The sequence below is a fragment of the Pelodiscus sinensis genome, chromosome 22 (assembly GCF_052426305.1).
Source record: "Pelodiscus sinensis isolate ZL-2025 chromosome 22, ASM5242630v1, whole genome shotgun sequence".
NCBI lineage: Eukaryota > Metazoa > Chordata > Testudines > Trionychidae > Pelodiscus > Pelodiscus sinensis.
In genome coordinates, this window is record NC_143073.1 from 10,583,751 (window position 1) to 10,610,109 (window position 26,359).

The window sequence follows — 26,359 nt, forward strand, 5'->3', positions numbered from 1 at the left end:
TGGTGCTTCCCTGTTGCACTGGTACAAGCTTTAAATACCAGTGAAATGTCACATGATTGTTTTACAAATCCCTTCAAAGTTTGAATCTGCAAACTGGAATGTATGGAATGAACTTGACTTTCTTCAGAAGCACTGCAGGGTCCCCAATCTGGGTGATAGGAAAACTATCAAAGCTTAGCATGCAGTGTGCTTGATGCACAAGCGAGGACAGGTCATGCCTGAGTTGAAGTCTGAAGGTTTGGATGGCTTTCACTGAGCCTCTTCCTTACGCTATCTTTTGTGTCTCTTCGTGAAGCTGGAGTCCCCTACACTCCTGTCAGGACCAAGCACCATCTAAACCGTGGTGTGTGTGTGCTAGATAGTAACCTTGCAAAAGACAAAGCTGTGCTCCAAGGTCCGTCATATTGGAATGCAAATGTGTCCTTTTTAGGCTAAAATTGAACATGTGCTGGCAGCTTTTAACCATTCTCTTCTTGGGGTCTTTGCATTTTGCTAATCCGTGCAGAGGGGAATGGGGCAGTGGGTGCATGTCACCCTTTTCCTGAACCTGAAGGCAGAAAGCTGAAGTAATGCAACTGCAGGCAGCTGAGTATATCTGGCACTTCATTTCCATCTCAAATCCAAGTTGATTCATATTTAATCCCATATGTTCCTACAACACTGCCAAGCTAATCTACTAAAACCTTGCTGGGGCTGGGCACAGGGTCATGAGCTCCATTTGGATCATAAAAGTATCAAGATGCACTTCAAGCTGCAGGATTCCATGGAGGAGGGGTGAATTAAAGGAAATATCCAAGAAATTCATCTGCCCTGACTCCTCTTTGGGCCCCAGTCCGCCCAGAGATGGGTTGGCCTCAGGTTCTTAGTGCAGGGAATAGAAGTTGCCTATTTGTCTAGTGTTGTGCCATGTGGTCCTGTGATGCAAGGGGTTGCCAGATTGTGGGGCACGTATCACCAGTGGTAGGGGAACTTGATTTTCCACCAGCGTCATTCACTATTTTTTAGCAAAGTGGCAAACAGTTCAGGTTTGGGAATGGCTGATCTTGCTTACTGTTTGCTGCATGCTGGTATAATCAGCTCCATGCCTCCCCTTTGGCTTTTCTCTCCAGACTGAGCTGTGACTCCTGTTTTGGTTTGTATTTCAGAATCTGGAGATGCACGATCGTATTGAGCACCTGATTGAAAAGCAAGTCAACTCTGGCAGCTACACCACTAGACCTCGCTCAAAATCAGAGTACGTGAGCAGGTAAGCAGGGAGATCTGTTGACCTGTGGAGGAAGATTGAGGCCAGATTTTGCAGTGTCTGGCTCTAAGCTAATGGGTAGCAGGTTTAAAATTAATAAAAGAAAGTTCTTCTTCACACAGCGTGTAGTCAACCTGTGGAACTCCTTGCCAGAGGAGGCTGTGAAGGCTAGGACTATAACAGTTTAAAGAGAAACTAGATAATTTCATGGAGATTAGGTCCATAAACGGGTATTATCCAGGGGATAGAAATGGTGTCCCTGGCTTCTGTGTGTCAGAGGCTGGAGAAGGATGGCAGGAGACAAATTGCTTGATCATTGTCTTCGGTCCACCCTCTCTGGGGCACCTGGTGCTGGCCACTGTCGGCAGACAGACTCCTAGCCTAGATGGACCTTTGGTCTGACCCAGTACGGCTGTTCTTATGTTCTAAGCTGCTTCTCCGGCTAAGCACTTGTCTGGGAGGCAGGTTTGGGTTTTAACCCTGTCGCTTTCTCAGTGTTTGCCTTGAACCATGTCACTTTCTCACTCTGCCTCAATGTTCCCATTTGTAAAATGGGGGGAAACTTGGTGGGAATGGTAGTGAAGCTTGATTCACTGTTAGTACCAAGACCCTTGATGGAAGGCACTGGCAAGAGGCAAGGCAATTCTATCCCTCTGACTCAGTATGTAAAGGGGGGGTACAAGACTTGTAAGCCTCACAGGTGTTAAAGTTGCTTAATGCTCTCAGTGGGTGGAAAGGACTCTTTTTCTTTTAGGAATCATCTGTTGCTATAACAGATGTGTTGCTTGGTGTATTATGGTACAATTGTTAAAGGAGACACTGAGTTAAGCATAAGATTTGTTTTCCTAATTTGTCCAAACTCAGGCTAAAAGTTTGATTATTCCCATTGGTGGCATTAAGTTAAAAAACAAACAAACTATAGAAGGAAGGATGGTCTGATGGCTGGGCCACTAGAAAGGGATTGGAGCTGGGGACTGAGTTCCCAACTCTGACACAGCCTGCCTGGCCTCTGCCAAGTCACTGGATCTCTCTAGGTCTCCATTCTCCCTTCCCTCCCCCCACAAAGAGGGTTGAGGTCCAGTGCATGGATATTTAGGAGATGATCAGAGATTGTGGGGGGTATATAATAACCCAGAATCATAGATATGAATCATCATTTGACTCAGCTCCAGCGCATCTGATTGATCTGCTTCTCAGGGCTTTCCTTTCTTTGCCTTGTAGTAAAAGGCTGGTGAAGCCGGTTGGACCCAAACCCCTTCCTCTCATCAGAGTGCTGGAGACATGAACTGTCCTGGGCTCAGCTTCTGAACTGAAGAACCTTACCATTTGCAACTGCCGACTGACCTTTGGTGCCATTCCCAGGACTGTGTGCGCAGCCTATTGGGCCTTCCCCAAGCTCACTGGGCAAACCGAGGACAATGCCTCCGGAGAACTGTAGTGCTTCAAGGACCAAGCTGCCCCTGGGAAGGGGAGGGAATGACTAGCAGAGCAGCAAGGCCTGTGGAACTGACGTTTCCATACTGCTGTCCCAGAGGCTTCTGGAGTCCAGCAGAAGGGAATTTGTTGAGCATGGTATCGGATGTGATGTCTGGGGAACATCCAACCCACGTGTGTGTATAAAACAGACTGGCCCACTTGTACTCAGCCCAAGCAATAGGCTGACTCCCTGATACAGTTCGTACTATTTTTTCCATTGCTTAAGTCTGGTATTGCTCTATGAGCAACTTACAATGCTGTCTGTCTGCCTTATGCCTCAGTGGAATCCTGCTTCTTTAAATTACAGCTAACTACAGTGGACTTCAGTTTTTCATCTTCTTAAGAAAAGATCAGCACCCAAAATCCTCCTCTTGAAACCACCAAAGTTCCTATGTTTCTCTCCCAATCCACACCAAACCAGCTGACTCCAACTGCTGCCCTCTTAAGGCCTGGCTCCTCCCTCCTGTGGTGACAGCGAGTGCCACATGTGACTGTTCCTGGGATACATCCAGCCCAACACTTTTCATACACAGTTCCTCAGCAACAGAGACACGTGCCTTATGCAGATCTGTGTAGGTATAAAAGCAGCGGTGGTCTGGCTGCTCCTTGTATTTATGTAATTATTAGTATCTTCAGATTAGCTGGGAAACAGCACAAGTGCTAATACCATAGTTTTTTGTAGCATCGTGTGTGTGTGTTTTTCTTACTTCAGTGGAAGATACTAACCATCTTTTTCTGCTGGGCTTGAAAGTTATAAAATAACTTGTACGTGATTAGGAAAAAGAGCCCCTTTTTTACATCTCTGGTAAAATGTTTGCATATGACACATTGTCTCTATAAACTAGTATAGAGAAAGGCAAAACTTATAGAAGTCCAATAAAAGGTACTTATCTGATAACCTCTAATGCAGGAAACTGTATGCCTTACATAGCCGTCTTGATAATCTGTAGTGGATTGAATAAATTATGTAAATAGTGTATACGTGGTGAGGTGTGAAATTAATTACATTTTTATACATACATGTGTGAGAATTTGGACTCATGCTGGATCTAAACATTTCATGTCGGTCTGTGGGGATAGTTTTCAGACACTAACACCACACCCTGCAAGTGAACGGTTTCATGTCCCTGAACTATGAAGTTCTGTGCTTTAGCCTGTGCTGATGCATATGTAAAGGTTGTAGATGGGTAACCGTGGACTGAATTGTGATGGGTTTGATCGGAGGCCTCTTGTTGGGTTTGTCAGCTGGCGTTTTGGTTACATCACTGAGCCTGCCTACCTGTCCTTTGGGGTGCCCCATCACCCTCTCCCCCAGCTGAGGCAGAGATTTGGGGCAACGGCCCCCCAGCAGAGCAACACAGCTGCTTAACCCAGCTCAGTTCTGGGAGGGCTCAGCGATAAGACTAGTGACAGCACCCAGGAACACAAACCGCAAATGAGTCCCTCTTACTCTGTATAAAACTTTTATACGGAGAATGTTTATAATTGTTACTGGAGGGGAAGCAATCACTGTGCATCTATCTTTTTTCATTGATAAAAAAGGATGAACTTTACATTGGACTTTGTATACGTAATAAAAACTTGTTTATCAAGTAGGATTTAATTGATTGCAAGAGAAAAAAGATCAAAGTAAATTATTAAACCAAAATAAATAAAACATGCCAGCTAATCCTAATACACTGAGGCTATGTCTACACTACAAGGTTTTTGCAATGTCCACACCTCAAGTGTGTTTTTGCGCAAGAAAAAAAATAGAAAATTGACAGAATAGAGGGCTTTTGGCAGTAGAGTTATTCCTCTCCCCAGGAATTCTTGTGCAAAAAGAGCCTATGAGAAAAAGCACAGGTGCTCTGATGGCCATTCTGTTAATGGCCATCAGAGCTTTCTTGCGCAGGCGTGTCCATGCAGTGTGGATGCTCTCTTGTGCAAAAGTGCATCGATTTTGCAATGTGCTTTTGCAGTATGGACGTGTTTTTTGCGGAAAAACTCTTCTTCATAAAGCTTTTTGTGCTAAAAGCCTGTAGTGTAGACATAGCCTAAGAGAAGCTGTTATAAAATATATCCCTCACCCCTTGTCCCTGTTTCAGGTAAAATGCTTCATGGCAGAGTTGAAACACCTGCTCTTCCCCCTTTCCCTCGGTCTACGACTCTGTCTTTACAATTCTTTGTTTTCAGGTTTTCTTCATGTGTATCCCCATTATGTGGGAAGGCAATTTCGAAAGTCGGCCGAAGACAAAAGCCTTAAATCGGCTTTCCCCAGGGTGGGGACCATTTGTTTGTTCTCCCCATCCCCATGGAAAAATACCAGATTCAAGATGGATTCCAGTACCAAGTGGCATGGTCACATCTTTCTAGGACCACCCATGGTTTGGGTTAACAGGAAAAACAAAACCCCTTACGGATTGCTACCTTGAGTACTGAGCCATTATGTTTATCTCTGTCCCACTGGTGTGGTAAGGGAAGAGGCATCATGGGAGGACTATTGTGCTTTACCAAATGCATAGGGCTCAGCCTTCTAACCCCTGCTATTTTTAGCAGAGCTAATCTGTCTTCCGATGCTGGGAGTAGCGCACCCAGCTGCTCTTGGATGTACCCTGCACGTTGTCTCTAGAAGGTGCTAACCCTGCTGCTGGGCTCCTGAAGTGTGCATCTTGTGCTGCTGTTCCGCTCCCCTCCCAGGGAGACCAGGCAACTCAGCAGATGTCTCAGAACATCTGTGGTCACCAAGGGATTTAATTGTCAATTCTTTCTCTGATTATTTAATCTGAGGCATCTGGAGACTAAGGATGGAAGTGACTAGTCCCCCCCTCCCCCACCCCCTTCTGCCTCTATCAAAGGAGGCAGCAAGGAGGGGGAAAAGGAGGGCTGCCTTAAAACCCGGTTCCCCCTTGCTCCAGCTCTGTGGCAGGGGTCGGGGTGCAGCAGCAATGGTTCCACCTTTGAAATGTACAAGCGTCCCGCTGGGGCTCTTGTACATTTCAAAATGGAAGCGCTGTCTGGAGCCAGCAGGAGACTCAAAAGTCTTTGAAATGCACAAGAGTCTCTGCTACGGCTGCGCCACTTCTGCCTTTGAAACATAGCAACAGCCGAGCGGGTTCTTGCTACATTCCAAAGCTGAAGCGCCCTTATCAGCTAATCGAATAGTCGATGGAAATTCCATCGACTATTCAATTAGTTGATCTAATTTTAACATCCCTACAAGAGACTCGAGCTGCTGAGATGGACCTGGAGTTAGTGGCTTTCCAACATTTACATCTCCAAGGAGAAGGGATGTTATTGGCCATCTACTAGCTCTTCTCCCTGCATCTCACCTCCCTGCTTGAAGACTGTACACACTGAACAGCTGCTGCTTAAGCGACACCTCGGGATCTGTTCATCCCACCACACAGATATTGCTAGGCCTGGGGTGGTGCATGGTGGCAGAGGTGGTGAGGGAAGATGCTAACTGTATCAAAGTGCTGGGAGAGTTAAACCACACACAGTGGGGTGGAGCTGAGACTGTGGGCTAAAATTCCCTGTCTCCTTAAAGAATTCTCAAAAAAAAAAAAAAAAAAAAAACTCCTGACATTTAATCCATCATTCCCACCTTTTGGTGACTTGGAGAAAATAATTAACCATAAGCCCTGGCAGGATAGTATTTTACCCACCCGCATCCCTTCTGAGCTGCCTGCTGTGGAGTCCATGAGCAGGTACGAGTGCTGAGGGGCTGTGCTCTTGGAGGACGTTGTGCTGAATTGCCTTCACAGCTGCCCCTTGCTGTCTAGGGCTCTGCCACACAGGCTCCCTGTGCCCACCTACGCGTCCTCCATTCCAGTTTGATTCAAGAGTCTCTGGGCAGCTCCTCTCTGATCTCCTCCCTTTGCCTTCTGCTGGGGTTGGCCATGTGCTGGAGGCCCTGGGCAGGACTTCTGGGTTTGTCCCTAGCATTGCCACAGCTTGTCATCTTGGCGCAAATGGCTTTTCTTTGCCCCACTTTCCTCCTTTGTCCAAGGATAGATTCACTAGGGAGCATTTTTGCTGTCAGGGGCCCTGAGGGCAAAGGCACATGGCTGAGGAAAAGGACTGAGTTTGCTGGCACTGGAGCCTCCTCTCCAAGGCTAAAGGCCTGGGCTGTCCTACCCACTCTGCCTCCCCATCCCCATGACCCTGCTTGTGAGGATGGAAATCTTCATAACAGCTTGTTTCCCCCCAACATCTGATCCCCATTCCCTTTCCACTGCTCTTCTCTTCTGACTCCACCCTTTCCTTGCGGGGGGCGGGGGGGGGGGGGGCTGTCCACACTAAGGTGAAAATGCAGGACATCTCCTGGCAGCCAGAGGGAGGCTGCAGAAAGCAAGGGCACCATTTTGGGAGGGTGTTGAGGGGCAGCAGCCATGTGCTCCAGGATCTAGTTTGCTTTTAAGCCTGTTCCCTGGACTATCAGGGAGCGAGGGGAAAAGTGCTTGCAGTCAGGGCTGGCCTTACCATGAGGCAACCTGAGGCACCTGCCTCAGGTGCCAGACTGGGGTTGGGAGGGGGAACCACTAGGACCCAGAGAATTGAGACCTTTCAAAGTTTTGGCCCAAGCCAGAGGACATGGGGGTGTCATTTGAGCTCCCTGCCTCTAGGTGCCAAAATGTTGTAGGACGGCCTTGCTTGCAGTCTGTGCATGCTTCTCACACCTGGCTGGTGAGCTTCCTTCCCCAGCCAGGTGAGGCATGCATGCACTGCAAGCACTTTTCCCTCGCTCCCTTAGCATCTGGGGGATGGGATGAAAAGCAAACCTGGTCCTGGAGCACAGGGCTGTTGCCCCCGCTACCTGCCCAAAATTGTGTCCTTGGCAGCTGGTTTTGAGGGGCAGCCAGGGAACAAGGGGGAGAAAGGGTTAGATTGTGTCTCAAGAGGGGGAGTGTAAATTGTCTCCCCCCCCCACCCCCTCCATGCTTCCTCCTTGCTCCCTACAGGAAGTCCCCGGGTTACGTCCAAGATAGGGACTGTAGGTTTGTTCTTAAGTTGAATTTGTATGTAAGTCGGAACTGGTACATATTGTAGGGGAAACTCTAGCCAAACATTTCTCCAGAGGTCAGTTTTATTCTCCCACACCTCACTTCCCTCAGTCCTGCAGACCAGGGAGACGCGGAGCGGCTTTTCTCGCCGCGGAGGATGCGGGCAGTGGGACCGCGGCGTGTCTCGGCGGTCTGCTGGGGGGGGGGTTGCCTCACCCCATTTGTAAATAGGGATCCGATGTAAGTCGGATCCATGTAACCCAGGGACTGCCTGTATTTGGGCTCACCCTCATCTCTGGCAACCTCCCTGCCTTCCCTTTGAATCCAGACTGATCCTTTCCCTCCCCTTCCTCCTGCGCTGGCTGCCTCACCACTGTCCCTTTGCACCACCCCCGGTGGTGGCAGGAGAGCCTTCTCCTAGGAGTAGCTGCCAGTGAGCGAGCAGACAGCTTCCCTGTCAGAGCCCTGTTTGCAGCCTGGAGCTGGGCCCCTGCCCACTGCCACCTCATTATGAATAACAACTCTGCATCTGTCATGCTGCCCTCACCCAAAAACCTTGAGGGGCTGACTGCAGCGCCATCTACTGCTAATCAGCTTCATGGCTCTGGGGAGCTCTTGAGTAAAGCTGGGCTTGTTGAGTGAGGGTATGTCTAGGGATGAGGAGACAGACTGGTGCCACCTCACCAATGTTCCCTCTCATTTTTTCCATCCCTGTGTTCCCCACTCATCTGCTGGGTGTCCCCTGGAGTGGCACCGAGACCAGTTACACAGCGAAAGAAGGAGTCTGCTCTACAGCCATAGCTGAGCACCATCTGGCTTTAGTTCAAGCTGTTGAGGCTCATGACCTAAGCTCCAGATGCCCTGGCTTTTAGTTCTGCCAGTTGGCTTTACACGTGTGGAATCAATTTTGTTGTGTGCGCCAGCGGTAAACACATGCTGTCAATGCTCTGCTAATCAGCTGGGCGGCATTTGAATTTTGTCTTGGGTGGCTGCCCAAGCACTGAGCTTACAGGGAACAACGTTCACCACCCTGCATGTGCATGTAGCTGTCAGAGAAAACGTGATAAACCAGGGAATTCTCTGTTCGCATGTGTGCAGTGGGGCTGGTCTTTTCAGCACCGGAAGATCTTGCGTTCTCGCTTTGCTGCAGCCTAGAGTTTCCAAGTGGTCAAGCATAATGACGACAAGGCTGCTCTACAGGCTTCTGGCCACGTTTATGATTGCCACCTGGCTGTAGAGTGTCATGTCTGATGTGGGCTAGCCCACGACCCTTGGTAAATGCACCACATGGTGCAGCCTCAGAAGCTCTCCCTAGGCAGGTGCCACTGGCATCATTTGCAAACTTTGATGGCATTCTGCTATATTAGTGCATATATAGGCTATGTCTACACTTGGGGCTTCTTGTGCAAGTGTGGCCGTTCTTGTGCAAGAATCCACAGTGCATCCGCACTGCCCGCCTGCTCTTGCGCAAGGAAATTTACAGTACGGCGTGGTAAGAGAGGGCTTCTTGCGCAAGAGCTATGCTGTTTTTTAACAGGCGTAAGCCCCCTTGCGCAGGAGCTCTTGCACAAGAGGGCAGAGTGGACGTTCGGCAAGGATTTCTTGTGCAAGAAAGCCCTATGGCTAATATGGCCATCAGAGCTTTCTTGCGCAAGAGAGCGTCCACACTGCCAGGATGTTCTTGCACAAGAAGCTGCAAGTGTAGACAAAGCCTATGTGTTGACAGTAAATATAGCCACTGCCAATACCCACTTTTTGTAGCCTTGAGTTTCTCTCTCTCTCTTGCGACTGAACAATAAGAACTTGCTGCTCCTGCTGGAACAGACTGTGAGCCAAGTCCTTTGGGCTTCAGGTTGCAACCAGCTTTGGTTGGGATGGGGGTATGCAGTGGGGGAGGGGTGGGATTCCCTGCCCTGCTTGGTAGCTTATATCAGGGTGAAAGGAATTGACCTGCTTTGCAATGTCACATGCTAGGGATGTAAGTGAATAGTCGACTACCCGATAAACACATGCTTATTGGGTAGTTGAATAGTGATTCAACTAATCGCTTCCCCACCCCTTCTTGTCTCTATCAGAGAGAGGCAGCAAGGGGGAGGGAGCAGGAGCCGGTGCTGGGGGGAGCCGGCTTAAAAGCCGGTTGCCCTCAGCACTGTCTCTATGGAGGGTGGGAAAGCAGAGGCGTAGCATCCGGTCATCCCCCTGCTATGCCTCTGCCTTCTAAATACATTAAGAGCCCGATGGCTCTTAATACATTTAAAAAGCAGAGGTGTAGCATCTGGGACCAGGTGTGAGCCAGGACAGCTGATTCCTGGCTTGTGCCTGGTCCCCTCTCCCCCTCCGCTGCACCTCTGCCTTTTAAATGTATTAAGAGCCTGGCAGCTCTTAATACATTTAAAATTCAGAGCCACAGCAGGATTAGCTCCCGAGACTGAGAGCTAACCCCCTGCAGCTCTGCAGTTCCTTCCTATCAACTAATTGACTACTTAATTAGCTGATTAAAAGCAATTTAACATCCTTAGAATGGGCCTCAGAATTCCTGGCTTCTAGTTCCGGATCTGTCAGCGACTCGTCATGACTCAGTTTACCCATCCATGAAGTGGATCTACCTGTCTGCTGGTGATGAGACTTAATTCAGGAATGTTTGTGTCTGGCATGGATGTACAAAGTTCTGTTAGGATACAATTAGCTAGTATAATATTATCTGACATTGGTTCTGCGGCATTTGTGATATTCTGCAGGCCAAACGTATCCCGACTCTCACTGTGCATTCTAGAGGTCTACAAGGGCCTAATTTGCCAGACCCAAAATCAGACCCAAACCCACTTGACCCAAGCAGGTTGAATTGTTTTTTAATGTGATTCATCCCCCTGACTCTGAGCCAGCGCTGCCACCTCCTGTAGGTTCGGTCTGTCCATCTCTTCTCCTCCTGCCTATGGGGTTTGTGCTGTGGTGGTTGCATCCACTGGTGGCTGCGTGCTCTATTTCTGCCATCCATCGCCCCTCCTGTGCATATTAGAGTGAGTGGTCCTGTGATTCATACCACAGCCTCAAGGTGGGGCTGACCACCCTAGAAGAGGCAAGCTGAGCCCGAGAGCATCACCTTAATTGCCTGACGTGACCCAAACCTGAAGCCAGCAGTCGCATTTGGGTCGGGTTGCAGGGTTTGCTAGGCCTGTGTTCTAGAGGCTGTGCCTTCCTCACAATGATTCATATGACAGTGTTGCCTTCAGGCCATCCATAAAATCTAACCTCCCACCCCCATAGTGCTAAATGCTTTACATATGTGATTATTATTGATCCTTTCTGTTGCAACAGAGCCAGTTATAGTTTAGGACTGTTGTGGTGCTAGATGCTATATAGACGCCGAACAAAAAGATGCTCTGTGCCTCAAAAAGCTTTAGAATTAAAGTACACATCACAAGTCAACAGGTGGAGACAGACAGGGAAGGAAACCATGATCCAGGATGGACAGCATGTTCAAGATGTATTTATTAGCAGGAGGGTGGTAAGCAAGACATGAGAAGTGATTCTTCCATTCTGCTCTGCACTGATTAGGCTTCAACTGGAGTACTATGTCCATACAGTTCTGGGCCATACATTTCAGGAAAGATATGGACTAACTGGCAAAAGTCCAGAGATCACACCAAAAACAATTAAAGGGCTAGAAAATATGACCTGTGAGGGAAGATTGACAAAATTGGGTTGGTTTAGTGTGGACTAGAGAAAACTGAGGCCATGTCTACACTAGGGGTATGTCTACATTACAGTGTTTTTCAGAAAAACACTGTGGCTACGTCTAGACTGGCATGATTTTCCGGAAATGCTTTTAACGGAAAAGTTTTCCGTTAAAATCATTTTTGGAACAGAGCGTCTAGATTGGCACGGACGCTTTTCCACAAAAGCACTTTTTGTGGAAAAGCATCTGTGCCAATCTAGACGCGCTTTTCCGCAAAAAAGCCCCGATTGCCATTTTTGCGATTGGGGCTTTTTTGCGGAAAACAAATCTGAGCTGTCTACACTGGCCCTTTTGTGCAGCACAGTATTTCCGCAAGAACACTGACAATCTTACATGAGATCGTCAGTGTCTTTGCGGAAATTCAAGCGGCCAGTGTAGACAGCTGGCAAGTTTTTCTGGACAAGCGGCTGATTTTCTGGAAAAACTGGCCAATCTAGAGACAGCCTGCATGTCCACACTGCAATCACATTCTTTCAAAAGAAAATCGAAAAAACAGAGGGGTTTTCCCAGCATTGTTAATCCTCTTTCTACGAGGAAGAAACCTTTTTCTGAAAGAGCACTTTGGAAAAAGGCATGTGGACGGGGAAGAGGGAGTTCTTCTGGAAGAAGAGGAAAGGAAAAAGCACATGTGATCTGCTGGCCACGCCGTCCATAGTAATCATAGTTTAAATGTGAGACTGTGTCCATTCAGTCTGGACGCTATCTTTTGAAAGAGCAGATCGCTGTTTCGATGCGCTTTGGCAGTGTGGACGCTCTCTTTCGGAAGAAGTTTTTCTGGAAGATCTCTTCTGGAAAAGTTTCTTCTGAAAGAAGCCTGCAGTCTAGACATAGCCTAGGAAATTATTTCGAAATAACTTACTTCAAAATAACTAAGTATTTAGAAATAAGCTTATTCCCCCCAAGGAAAGCCGGAGTTGTTGTTTTGAAATAATTAGCCCCTTATTTCGAAATAACAGGCTGGGTAGGTTGGCTGCTCACCTTGTTATTTCAAAATAAAGGGGATTATTTCAGAATAACTCCCTAGTGTAGACCAGGACTGAGAGGGAACATAACAGTTTTCAAGTACCTAAGCCTAAAAGGTTGTTGGATGGAAGAAAAATTATTCTCCGTGGCCTCTGAAGACAGAAGATGTAGCAATGGGCTTAAATTGCAGCAAGGGAGGTTTAGGTTGGACTTTAGAAAAAAATTTCCTACCTGTCAGGGTGGCTAAATGTAATCACCAACTGGGCGGATTTGAGGCTGGGATAGCTGAGCTTAACATAGGAGCCTCTACAGCATGAACTATAAAGCCAGTTGGTGCTCAGCTTAGGGGTGTGGGTTACATAAACACTGGAATAAATTGCCTAGGGACAGTGTGGAGTCTCCCTCCCTGGAGAGATTTAAGAGCAGGTCACACAAACATGTGTTGGGGTGGTCTAGATAATGCTTAATCCTGCCACGAGTGTAGGGGCCTGGACTAAATGACCTCTTGAGGGCCTTTCCAGGCCTCTGAGTCTATGGAAGGAGCTTATGCCTGTATGTAATTGATTCAGTTTGGGTAGGAAGGATGGTCTAGTGGCCACAGCACAGAATATGGCTTGAGGAGACCTGGGTTGAGTTTGTGGCTCTGCTACTGACTCATTGTGTGACCCTGGGCAAGTTGTTTAACCTGCTCAGTGGCCCGTCCTGTAAGGGGATAAAACTCATTTTTTGTCACAGGAGTGGCAGGAGGATAAAAATCCACCAGTGATCAGGAGGTGATCAGAGTGAGGAAAAACAGCTAAGCACCTAGGTAGGCAGAACAGCAGCTCGTGGCATATCTTCTGGGACAGGTGTAGATCCAGCTTTAATGCTTATTGCTGGATCTTGCACTGAAGGAAGCAGCAGGCTGGGCAGATTGTGGCAAGCCCACGGACACACTTAATGCCACAAAGCTGTTGCTCAATATCCTCCTCTCCCCAGCCACTTCCAGCCAATGTGGTACGGTTGGAGGGGGGGAGAGCACAGATAGGAGGCATCTGAGGGAAGCCCTTGCAATGCAGCAGTCAGGTGGCCAAGAGAAGGGGAGCTGGATTAATAGCCCCATCTTGCCAAGCTTTGACCATCTCAGCCAGCGTGGGGAGGTTCCCGCTGGCTGCCCACATGCCGATTTTAAGCTGCCAGCTGAGCGCGAGGATGTGATAGAAATGCCTGCACAAGGACTGGGGAGATAATGACCCGGCCTGGAAAAGCCAGGCAGGGCGCTTTCTAGTGCCAGTTCCCATCACCACACCTCACAGGCCTGGCCTACGTTAGCCAGGGCCCTGCTGTAATTGGAACCGACTTGATTACAGCACTGCCGCGAAGAGGAGAGGGAGTCTTTGCCAAACCCGGGAAAGAGGCAGGGGAATGAGGGGGGCACTGCTGCCGTCCAAAGCCAGGGAGGGGTGTGGCTCCTGGAAGTCAGGGAGGTGAGAGGGCATTGCGGGGAGCTCTAGGACTGGCACATTTTGAATAGTGGGGGTGCTAATGACAACTTACCCCTCTCCACACACACCCAGAGCTGGCGCCATGAGCAGGGCTGTGTCTCCAGGAGTGGAGGATCCAGACAAGGGTAAGGAGGCCAAGTTCTAGGGACACAGTAGAGGGTGGGCACCGGTCTGAGAATGGAGCCCCAGAGATGGAGATGGCAGCCAGGACCCCACAGAAAACGTGAAGGAGCTGCAGCACCCCCTGCATCTCTAGTTCCCATGCCTATGGTGAGCAGTCTGGATGGGTGTGGGGCTTCCCCAAGCCAGGCAAAGGAGGGGGGAGCCAGCGTCGGCTCTCAGCACTGATCAGATGGCAGTGAGTTTGCTCTGTCCTGGCCCCAGGCCCTCTCTCTTCCCCCCACACCCTGCCAGGATGATTGACGATTAGTGGAATGTTCTGCCACCAGTGGCACAGGGGAAAGAAATAAACAAAGCGCATCAGAAGACAAGGCAATAAGAGTTTCCAAAATACCAATTTAATGGGTGACAAAGGCAAGGTCATTGGCCCGCATCCTCAGCCGGCCTAGCTCTGTTCGCAATAATGCAGCTAGTTGGATTTATGCCAGGTGAGGATCTGGTGCTATTATTTACGTAATAGACCATTAGTTATTTCTATTACAGCAGCAGCTAGGGGCCCCAGCTGGGAGGAGGCCGGGCGCTCTACAAACACACATTTAGGAACCAACCCCTTCCCAAAGAGCTTCCAATTTAAATAAACAGAGGAGAAACTGAGGCACGGAGCAGCAACATGATCTGCCCAAGGGTATGCAGCAGGATCAAGACTAGAACCCAGGTCTTCTGTCACCCGGTTGAGTCCTCTGACCAGTAGACAAGTGTCTTTTTGGTGTGTAATTTACAGAACAAGGCTGAGCGAATGTAACTTCCTGAGCTACATTCTTGGGTTGGGCCCAGGTTCTCCTACCGGGCGAAGGAGGGAAGTGTCGGTGCTGGCTGGCTGGCCTGGAAGAGGATCTCAGCTCATAGCTCCATGCAAATCCCTGCCTTCTGGTTGCTAATCTCAGCGCTTTCTTTCCCCTGGCTGCTCCACCCAGCCCTGAAGCTGGGATCACCCTAAGGCTCTGTTATTACACCAAAGCCTGTCTCCAGAATAAACACCTTGAAGGGCTCCTTTCCACGGCCAAGCAGACTCAGAGCCAAGGCCAGGGGGAAAGCAAATCAGCCCAGGCCGCCAACAGAAGAGGCGTGCCAAACAACGGTCTGCTTTTTAGAGAGCTGGTCCCGTGACTTGGAAAGCAACTGAACTTTGGTCACCGACTTCAGTTGGAGCAGGAACAGGCCTGGTTGATTTAGGAACGGGAGTGTCCCTTTGTTCTGTGTTTAGGCAGCTCCTAGCACCATAAGGTTCTGGTCCAGAGCAGAGGCTCACAGGGGCTACCAGAATTCAGACACGTAATAATTATCGGCTGTCTCTTGCCCTGAGAGGCAGGCGGAAGTGGCATTTACTCTGTGTGTTGCTCTCAGCTAGCTGTGCCCTCGCGCTGGTAGTGGGGGCGGGAGCTGGCCTTTAGCTCACGCGGCAGAGGAGCACGATTGTGGAACAAAAGGAGCTAGGTTCTAATCCTGTACCCGGGTGTAAGAGCCTGATCTAGTCTTGTGTCCAATCAGCTGGGATTGGTCAAACAAGCTGCTCTTACCCTGCCCCCCAAATTTCAAGGGCAAACTACTTCCATTCCCTGAGTGCCAGACAGTGGCAAGGGGATGTGGGAGGAGAGACAAAGATGAAAGCAATTGCAGAGGCGGTCGCCTTGCGTTGCTGTCTGTCGTGGGTTGGGCTCTGGCTTGGTGGGGTGGAGATGTGGAACCAATGATACGTCAGCTGGAGCGCTCTCCTTCCTGCTGGAAAGGTGTGGGCGGGGCCTGTCAGTCTTCTCTTGGTATGACCTGGGAAGTTTGTGAATGGAGGGAAGCCAGCATTAGAAAACCTTGCAGCCCTTGGAATCAGTGGGCGTTTCAGTTTAACGACACACCTCTGCAGGCAGCCCAGCCTGCATGGACCCAGTCAACTGCAGCCACAACCCGACAGAGCTGCCTGTGTGCTGGGAGAGACAAAGGCCCATCTCTACGGGACTGCTTTGGATCAGTGGGGCGGAAAGTGTAGGCTGCAACTGCCTTGCAGGTAGACCGCAGGCTTGTGGCTGCCCACCCTGCAGCAGCGAGCCTGCGCTGGTGCTCCAGGTCCTCCCCCCCCCCCCCGCGAGGTTGGCTTCCCACTGTGGAGGGGGAACCCCAAGTCTCACAGGCCAGATCCAGCTCACAGGGGGAGGAAAAGGCCACAGCTCCCGCCCCCCTGTCTGGGGAAATGGCAGTACAGGAAACCACCCTCCTGGAGCCTTTCCCCGCTGCTCCCATTGGCCAGAATCCCAGCTAGACCCGCACCCCAAGCCCACTCTTGCCCCCAACCTCCCACCCAGAGCGCAGACCACTTGCTCCCAGCCCACCTTCTCTCCCACAGACCCCTCCACCTCCCAGCCCATCCCTACCCCCAACCGCCTGGCTAGACATAAGAATGGCCATACTGGGTCAAACCAACTGTCCATCCAGCCCAGCATCCTGTCTGATGCCCCAGAGGGAGGGAACACAACAGGTTATCCTCACATGATCCCTCCCCATTAGAGAAACAGACGTTCGGGACACGAGCCCTACCCATCCTGTCTAATAGCCATTGATGGACCTAACCTCCATGAATCTATCTAGCTCTTTTTTGAACCCTGTTAAAATTCCAGCCTTCATCACATCCACTGGCAAGGAGTTCCGCAGGTTGACTGTGTGACCTTCCCCCCTCCCCCCGCACTCCCACCCAGTCCTTTACTCATTTTGTCATCATGGGTGGTTGGCTGGCCATCTGTGGAAAGGTTTATGTTGAGCAGGGTGGGCCGTGTGCCAAAAAGTTTGAGAACCCCTGCTTTAAATCTATGAACCAGTGCAAACCTGAGGGCTGTGTCTAGACTGGCCAGTTTTTCCGGAAAATCAGCCGCTTTTCCGGAAAAACTTGCCAGCTGTCTACACTGGCCGCTTGAATTTCCACAAAAGCACTGACTTCCTACTGTAAGAAATCAGTGCTTTTTGCGGAAATACTATGCTGCTCCCGTTCGGGCAAAAGTCCCTTTTGCGCAAAACTTTGGCGCAAAAGGGCCAGTGTAGACAGCTCAGATTTGTTTTGTACAAAAAAGCCCAGATCGCGAAAATGGCGATCGGGGCTTTTTTGCGCAAAAGCACATCTAGATTGGCCACGGACGCTTTTCCGCAAAAAGTGCTTTTGCGGAAAAGCATCCGTGCCAATCTAGACGCTCTTTTCCGAAAATGCTTTTAACGGAAAACGTTTCCGTTAAAAGCATTTCCAGAAAATCATGCCAGTCTAGGCGTAGCCCTAGTGTACACCCCCTTGAACCAGTTTAATCCTAGCAACGTTAGAGGTTTGCCTGGCTCGGTTTAAGGAGTCATCACCTCGTACTGTTTGGGCACTGAGGTCAGGATAGCCTGAGATGGAAAGCATCCCCTACAGAGTCACCCCAGCTGTTCACTGAGCCACCCTGGGGAAGCCATGGCTCAGGCTCGGAAAGGGATGGTGAGCCGACAGGGTCAATCAGAGGCAATATAACCACAGAGGAAGGCACCTGTGTACAAGCTGTTCTGTCACTTAAAAAAAAAAATCCCTAGCAATCCGCTGGCTTCCCATCCAAAACAGCTTCCAGCTGCAGCCCGCGTTGCACCTCTCATACTGCCTGGAAGAGGAGCGCTAGCCTCACAGCACCCAGGTGACATGGCCCCCTCCCGTCCACTGGGAAAACCACATTTCTCAGATGGCAACGCTGACCGTTCAACCTGAGATCGGCCGTGCCACACTGAATGCAGAGGGCGTGCCCAGCCCACCAGCTGCAGTATCTGGGCCAGTGGCAAGTCGCTGCTAAGCCCTGCCCAACCTGTATAATGTGCAACTTCCTGCTCCAAAAGCCCCTAAGCGAAAGGAGAATCGCCACCAGCGATTGGCAGCAGTGGCTATAGGACACACAGATGAGCAGTTCTGAGCCCATCCAGAAGGGGGCAGCAATAGCATCCGTATATCTACAGCTCACCTATAAAGGGGTCAGTTCAGGGCCAGCAACTAGTTCATTCTCCGCCCCATCTTTTTCATTTCTACAGGCCTGCCAACGTTGCGCTGTCTGCCCTAGCTTCGCTGGTCCTCACTCTGTGATTCAAAGCTAGGTCCCCAGCCATGAAAGGAGCCCTATGGCTTTGGCCCTGAGAAATACCAGGGGGCTATGAAGACCATATCCCACTGAGCAAGATGCCCTGCTGAGCTCCGCAGCCCCACCCCGCCATCTAGCGGCCCTTTCGCAGCACAACCCAGGTTCATTAACACATAGGCCTGGATTCCTCCATGAGACCAAGGCCCCATTCATCCCTGGGGGAGAGGAGAGGCTGTAAGGCTCCGCCCCAAAAGGGATTCACAGACACAGCGCTGCCAAGTTTTGCACAGCACCATGGGTGACCCAAGGAGCCAGATGATTTAATGAGCTAATCCGCAAAGATTTGCCTCTCGCCACTATAGCCACCACCGCCTCCCCCGAGCAGTGGCAGGGAGAAGGCATGGAGCTGCACACATGTTGCCAGGTGGGGCAGATAGAGAGGGGGGGTGGGTAGCGCTGCAAGGGATTGCTGTTGTTGCACGGGGGACTGTGCCTTTAAGGGCTGAGTGTCCCAGCCAGATGATCTCTTACCAGCACCGGACCTGCTAAGCGATCTCGGAACATCCCAGCTGCTACGGCGAGTCTGTCCGCTAGAGGGTTTGTATGAAAGCAGCACCCTACACAGGTGAGCTACAGTGATGGGGACCTTCCGGGGACATCTAGGAGAGCAGAGAGAGGCCGCACCTTCTCTGAAGCAGAGGGGGCAAGAGGAGAGAGGCCAACAGACGGACGCACTCACTTGTAAAGAAGAGAGATCCTAGTTCCCGGGAAGCGGAGGACAAAGCTCATTCCTCCTTCGCCCGCAGGATTCGGAGCAGCATCGAGTGAACGTCCTCATCCATGAACCCCTGAGCCGGAAGAAACCCCACTGTCAATCAGGGGGCTGAGCCAACCCCAAACACACGGGGGTCCGGTTTGAGACAATTTCCAGCAGCCCTTTCCCCTCCCTACCAGCCACTCTGTACCACAGCACCCCCTGGTGGAGGGCCAGTGCATGCTTCAGCCAGTGCCCCACAAGCTCTGCAAGGGGAAAGCAGTTTTCCTTTCTGCGCCAATGTCCACAGGGGCCAGGACCTGTCAGATCTGCATGTCCCTGTGGCACTTCCCCAGCCACACCCCCGTAGAGAGACATCTGTGGCTTGCAGTGCTACAATCTCCCCACTCTTCGTGACCCTGCACTCTGGCATAAGCTTAGGGAAATCTAGCTTCTTGGCAGTGCAAGGCAGCTTCCAATCAGCCCTGTACACTGTGATCCACCATGTGGATCCAGTCGCTCCAAATGGCCCAAGGCTCAAACCACTAGGCACTCCCCTCCCAAAATTAGAATTTAGGGCCCAGTCACACTGGCTTTCAGGACTGTACTCCTCCTTCTGGACCACACAGCCTCCCAGAGCTCAGCTGAGATCTCAGGAGTCCTGGCCAATGTTCTCTCTGATTTTTATTCATCCATGTGAGGAATAATTTTATTCAGTGCACCAAGGCATGTAAGGATGTGCACCAGCCGTAGAAACACATGCTGCCAGCTGTGGGTACCCTGCTAATCAGCTGGGCACATTTGACACTCTCTTGGGTGACACTCTCTTCCTCTCATCCCTCCCCACTCTAGCTCGATGTGCATCAGTGTGATAAGTCTAACGCACTAAGCCAGTGACAGCAGAATTCCATGCTTTTAAGCTCCTACAGAGAATCACCTAATGGGTATGGGAGCTGGTAGGAGCAGAGGGTTATTGAAATCTACCGGAAATCACCCTAGCCTTCACACCAATCCGGCTGAGGTTTGTACCTGGGCTGCATTGAGCAGATGGGTTCTGTAGATAGTTACAATCTCTTGGTGGTTTTTTTCCTTAACCTGAGAAAACAAAAAATAGTCCATGCTGATGAGTTTCAATCTGCCAGCAAGTATTTGTCATTTTTATTACCCGGAAGCCCCCGCAGCAATCAGGGACCTGTCGTGCCAGGAGCTGCACGTACACAGGATAAAAACCAGTCCTTACCTCCAAAAGATTACAAATGAAATAGACAAAGGGTGAGAGGGGAAACTGAGGCCCAGAGGGGAAACTGAGGCACACTTGCTCCTGGTCACTTAGGGGGTCTGTGGCAGAAGCAGGTCCCACCAATCCCAGTCCACAGCATCTATCCACTAGGTCATGCTGCCTTTCAGACCTATAAAGAGCACCCTGAATGCAATGCAGAGGGACAAGTCCTGCAAACTTCATGACTTGCTTGCTGGGCATTAGTTTGCTGCACCAGACCAGGTGTATCAGTTCCTCCCGTGATCACCAGGCATGGTGAGCAGTCACTGTGTACTCAGGATATTTCTGCAGAGGCAGGGCAGCACCCCACTCACCTCTAACTGCAGCTGGAGACGAGCACTCTCGCTGCGGAGGGTCAGGATCTCGGCTGAAAGCTTCTCTGTCTCCTTCAGCAGCTTTTTAATCTACAGTTCAATGACAGCGAATAACATCATGTCTCAGCTTGGGTCCTGCACGGCCTCTGCGGGTGTAAATCAGTGTTCTTCCCTCTGCTTCGTCAGTTTATACCCCCTGGGGATTCGGCCCCTAGGATGTTGCAACTAACCTCCCTAAGGATGTGTCTAGACTACAGGGTTTTGTCTTCAAAAGTGGACGTCTGTCGACAAAACTATACCCGCCTCTACAGTACCGCTGAGTTCTGTTGACAGTAAGTTGACAGAACGCAGCAATTTTGTTGACAGCGGTAAACCTCATTCTACGAGGAATAACACCTTTTTTTAACAGTTATGTCGAAAAAAGGCGCTATTGCATCCACACGGTGCTTTTTCAAAAGAGAGCGTCTAGACTCTCTGTTGAAAAAGTGGCTTGCTTTGTCGACAGAGCTGGCTGCAGTCTAGACGCTCTTTGTCGACAGTATCTGTCAACAAAGCCTGTCGACAAAAGCCTGTAGTCTAGGTGTAGCCTAAAGATCCCTCTAATATTTTCCATCCACGTGCAGAATAAATTTTGTCCGGTGCACCAAAGCATGTGCAGATATGCACCCCTAGTAGAAACTCATGGTGCCAATGTAGGTGCTCTGCCAATCAGCTGGGTGGCATTGGAATCTTTCCTGGATGGCCACCCAAGTGCTCTGCTTACAGGGAATCCTGCACCTCCCACAACTAGATGGGTCAAAACTATTTCTGTGAAACAGTGTGTGGTTGGAAAATGGAGTTTGGTCAAAACTGAAACGCTTGCAGGGACATGTCAATTTCCATCACATTTTTCAAGGGGGGGGGGGAAAGTCATCTTCGGACGTTAGAAAAAGAAAACAACTATTTTGTTTCTGTAAAGACATTTCATTTTGACGTGTGTGTCAATTCATTTCATGTGGGCTTTCAGAGTAGAAGAAGTTATGAAAAGGAATGCCCTATATGTAGTCGTGATACACCTTCAGTATGATGCAATCGTATTTTCATAAGAACGGCCATACAGGGTCAGATCAAAGGTCCATCTAGCCCAGTATCCTGTCTGCTGACAATGGCAAATACCAGGTGCCCCAGGGAGGGAACAGAACAGGTAATCCTCACATGATCCCTCTCCTTTCACCCATTTCTAGACAAACAGAGGCTAGGGACACCATGCCTACCCATCCTGGCTAATAGCCATTGATGGACCTAACCTCCATGAATCTATCTAGCTCTTTTTTGAACCCTGTAAAAGTCCTAGTCTTCACCACATCCTCTGGCAAGGAGTTCCACAGGTTGACTGTGTGTTGAGTGAAGAAAAACTTCCTTTTGTTTGTTTTAAACCTGCTGCCTATTATTTTCATTTAGTGACCTCTACTTCTTATATCGTGGGCATAAGTAAATAACTTTTTTTATTCACTATTTCCACACCAGGGTCATGATTTTATAGACCTCTATCATATCCCCCCTTAGTCTCCTCTTTTCTAATCTGAAAAGTAGAAGTCTTTTACATCTTTCTTCATATGGGCCCCATTCTAAACCCCTAATCATTTTTGCTGCCTTTTTCTGAACCTTTTCCAATGCCAATATATCTTTTTTGAGATGAAGCAACTCCATCTGTACGCAGTATTCAAGATGTGGGCGTACCATGGTTTTATAGAGAGGAAATAAGATATTTTCTGGCTTATTCTCTATCCGTTTTTTAATGATCCCTAACATTCTATTTGCTTTTTTCACTGCCACTGCACACTGAGTGGATGTTTTCAAAGAACTATCCACAGTGACTCCAAGATCTCTCTCGAGTAGTTGTAGCTAAATTAGTCTCCATCATATTGTATGTACAGTTGGGATTATTTTTTCCAATGTGCATTCCTTCACATTTATCAACATTAAATTTCATTTGCCATTTTGTTGCCCAATCACTTAGTTTGGTGAGATCTTTTTGAAGCTCTTCACAGTCTGCTTTGGTCTTAACTATCTTGAGCAGTTTAGTATCATCTGTACATTTTGCCACCTCACTGTTTACTCCTTTCTCTAGATCATTTATAAATAAGTTGAATAGAAACAGTGCAGTCCAGAAACTTATTGGAAAGCCTGTGCCTCCCTGTGTTAGTTTCCCAACAAATGACTGGATAGTTGAAGTCCCCCATCACCACCAAATCTTGGGCTTTGGATAGTTTTGTTAATTGTTTAAAAAAGGCCTCATCCACCTCTTCCACCTGGCTAGGTGGCCTGTAGTAGACTCCTAGCATGATATCACCCTCGTTTTTTACCCCTTTTAGCTTAACCCACAGACTCTCTACACAGCTATCTCCTACATTCATCTCCACTTCAGTCCAAGTGTGTACATTTTTAATATACAAGGCAACCCCTTGTATACATTTTGTATTACTTTTTGAGTTTTTAGCTTAGCTGTTCCTCAAACTCCTTTTTGGCTTTTCTTATTATACTAGCTGTCTGTGTCACCGTCCCCCCCCCCCCTCCCCGTGGTGGCCCGGCTGAGGGGCGCACCACTCAACTCCACAGTGGGAGGAGGAAGGGGGGCAGTGACGTACACGGCCCCACCCCCTGGCCGTGTACATCACCACCCCGTCCCCCTTCCTGTCCCACCAGGCCCACCTGAGCGGCACTCAGCTGGGCCCCGGCGGGGGAGCAAGTGGCGGCAAACGGCCCGTGGCTACACGTCCCCCCCCGCCACGTCTGCTTCCTGCCCCCCTCCTCCCATCCAGCCCCACGACCCCCGATCCTCCCCAGCTCTGCTTCCCACCCCCTCTTCCTGCTGGCCAGCCCCACTGCCCCCCAGAAACCCCCCACCACCAGTGCTGCTTCCCTCCCCCCTTCCTCCAGGCCCCCCCAACCTGCCCTACAGCCCCTGATCCGCCCCCCCTCCAGCTCTGCTTCCCACCCCCCTTCTGGCTAGCCCCATCCTCTTCCCCTCCCTGCATGGCACCCCGCCCCCCTTCCCCTTTGTCCCGATCTGTGGCGCACTGCGGGAGCGCCGCTCAGCTGGGAGCGGTGCAGTGTGCCACAGCACGCCAGACAGGGAAAGAAAGGGGGCGGGGCTGGCCGGAAGGGGGGTGGAAAGCAGAGCTGGGGGGGATTGGGGGCTGTGGGGCTGGAGTGGAGGATGGGGGGGCCGGAGTAAGGGGGGAGGGAAGCAGCGCTGGTGGGGAGGGATGTCTGGGGGGGCCCTGCGGCTGCTTGCCACCATGGAGCGAAGGGAAGGGGGGGGCGGGGCGCTGATGTTCACGGCCAGGGGGCGTGGCCGTGTACGTCAGCGTTACAGATGCACAGACACTGGGCTACTATATATATGACTAGCCAATTAGCCCGCCATAAGACAGGATTTTCAGGTGTCTCCTCCACTTTGGTCTTCACTCCTGAGCCTCCGGTCTCCCGCTCTGTGTCTCTTTCTCTCTCTCTCCTCCTCATACTGCCTCCCTCTCTCTCTCTCAGCTCTCCTGCACCTTCTGCCTCTCTCTCCGTCTCTCTCTCTTTCTCTTCTCCCCCTCCCACCTCTCGCTCTGTGTTTCTCTTCTCCTTCTCCTGCTGCGTGTCTCTCTCTCTCACTCTCCCTCTCACTGTCCTCCGCCTCCTCCGTTCTCCTCTCTGTCTCCTCTGTGTCCTCTGTGTCTGCTCTGCTTTCCTCCTTTTGAATCCGGTGCCCTTTCCTGATGTCAGAGAAGCATACTTGTCCAGGCCCTGCCCCCTGGCTGTTCCCTCTGGGCAGTGCTGTTGCCTCCCACCCTGGCACTCGACTGACTTCTGTGCCACTCAGCCGGGCCGCCGTGTGGGAGCAAGCAGCTCAAGCAGCTGTTTGGGGTCCGCACTCCCCATCCAGCACGGGGGTGCTGCATGGGGAGCGTGGGGCCCAAATGGCCGCTTGTGCCGCTTGCTCCCGCACGGCGGCCTGGCTGAGCAGTGCAGAAGTCAGCCAAATGCCATGCGAGGCAACAGCACCGCCCAGAGGGAACAGCCAGCGTTTAAGTGTTTACAGAGTCACAAACATTGGGCTATTATATATATGATTTTTACACTTCATTTGACAGAGTTTATGCTCCTTTCTATTTTCCTCACTAGGATCTGACTTCCATTTTTTTAAAAGATGTCTTTTTTATCTGCCATTGCTTCTTTTACTTGTTTGTTAAGCCACAGTGGCACTTTTTTGGTTCTCTTACTGTGTTTTTTAATTTGAGGTATACATATAAGTTGGGCCTCTATTATGGTGTCTTTAAAAAGTTTCCATGCAGCTTGCACAGGTTTTACTTTTGTCACTGTACCTTTTAATTTCTGTTTAACTAACCTCCTCATTTTTGTGTAGTTCCCCTTTCTGAAATTAAATGCCACAGTGTTGGGCTGATGAGGTGTTCTCCCCCCACAGGGATGTTAAATTTTATTACATTATGGTCACTATTTCCAAGAGGTCCAGTTATATTTACCTCTTGGACCAGATCCTGCACTCCACTTAGGACTAAATCAAGAATAGCCTCTACACTTGTTGGTTCCAGAACCAGCTGCTCCAAGAAGCAGTGATTTTAAGGTATTAAGAAATTTTATCTCTGAATCCCGTCCTGAGGTGACATGTAAGCAGTCAATATGGGGATAGTTGAAATCCCCCACTATTATTAAGTTTTTTATTTTGATAGCCTCTCTAAGTATTTCATAGTCACTATCACTGTCCTGATCAGGTGGTTGATAATATAACCCTACCACTATATTCTTATTATTGGAGCATGGAATTACTATCCATAGAGATTCTATGGAACATTTTGGCTTATTTAAGATTTTTACTTCATTTGATTCTACATTTTGTTTTACGTATAGTGCCACTCCCCCTACCAGCACGACCTGTTCTGTTCTTCCGATATATTTAATCTATTATGAAAGCCAAACCAAAAAGAATCGAAACAATAGCCAGCATGAAATATCTTTGGTGGACTGTTTTGACATTATTGAAACACCCCAAATTGAGGCTTCCAAATCGGATTTGGACCCCCTGAGGATCTGGCCCCTAGGATGTCGCAACGAGATCTAAATTTAGGTGTGATTGTGACCCCCACCCTCTCCACCGCCAGTACTTAAGAACAAGGCTACATAGCAGGGCCTGATTCTCAGACATACTATGCTTTACGCTGCAGGGCAATTGAGAATCAGACTCTTGGTATTTTCAATAAAGGCGAAGCCTCTTGTCACAGGACAATGGTCCAGTCTGAGTTAACAATCGAACCCTGAGCACTGCGTCTGGAGCAGGAGAACATTTATAGGAGCAGCGTCGAGACCCACAAAGCTGCCTAGGGGATTCAGACTAGGAATGTTAGATAGCGGGTAACTGAACAGTCGTGTAACCACATGAAATCCTGGGCTATGTCTAGACTGCAGGCTTCTTTCGAAAGATGCTCTTTCGAAAGCCTCTTTCGAAAGAGCCTCTTTCAAAAGATCGTGTCTAGACTGCAGGCGGATCTTTCGAAAGAGAAATCCGCTTTTTCGAAAGAGAGCACCCAGCGAGTCTGGATGCTCTCTTTCGAAGACGGCCTCTTTACATTGAAGAACGCCTTCCTTCGAAAGAGGAACTTTCGAAGGAAGGCGTTCTTCCTCGTGAAACGAGGTTTACCGCCATCGAAAGAAAAGCCGCGTTCTTTCGAAATAATTTCGAAAGAACGCGGCTTGAGTCTGGACGCAGGGGAAGTTTTTTCGGGAAAAGGCTACTTTTCCCGAAAAAACCCCTGAGTCTGGACACGGCCTTAGTGGCTACACGACTATTCGATAGTCTCTGGGGGTGGGGCTGGCAGCCAGTGCGCTCCCA

At 49.8% G+C, this 26,359-nt stretch overlaps 2 protein-coding genes across 4 annotated transcripts in view; one reads left to right on the top strand and one right to left on the bottom strand.

Moving 5' to 3' along the window:
* TUFT1 (tuftelin 1) overlaps positions 1-3,696 on the top strand; it is a 29,800-nt gene extending 26,104 nt beyond the window's left edge. For 2 of the 3 annotated variants that reach the window (XM_006113951.5, XM_006113955.5), the window contains 2 exons: positions 1,146-1,246; positions 2,465-3,696. In XM_006113951.5, coding sequence (XP_006114013.3) covers positions 1,146-1,246; positions 2,465-2,528 — 165 coding nt within the window. In that variant the 3' untranslated portion in view covers positions 2,529-3,696. The remainder of the gene's footprint in view (positions 1-1,145; positions 1,247-2,464) is intronic. The other variant, XM_006113952.5, reaches the window with a different exon arrangement.
* A 10,687-nt stretch (positions 3,697-14,383) lies between these two features.
* The window catches only part of ANKRD35 (ankyrin repeat domain 35), a 36,953-nt gene continuing 24,977 nt past the window's right edge, over positions 14,384-26,359 (bottom strand). The window contains exons 11-14 of the mRNA XM_075907234.2: positions 20,485-20,574; positions 19,921-19,986; positions 18,877-18,985; positions 14,384-15,831 (exon numbers count right to left, since the gene is read on the bottom strand). Of these exons, the coding sequence (XP_075763349.2) occupies positions 18,923-18,985; positions 19,921-19,986; positions 20,485-20,574 (219 nt within the window). The 3' untranslated portion in view covers positions 14,384-15,831; positions 18,877-18,922. The remainder of the gene's footprint in view (positions 15,832-18,876; positions 18,986-19,920; positions 19,987-20,484; positions 20,575-26,359) is intronic.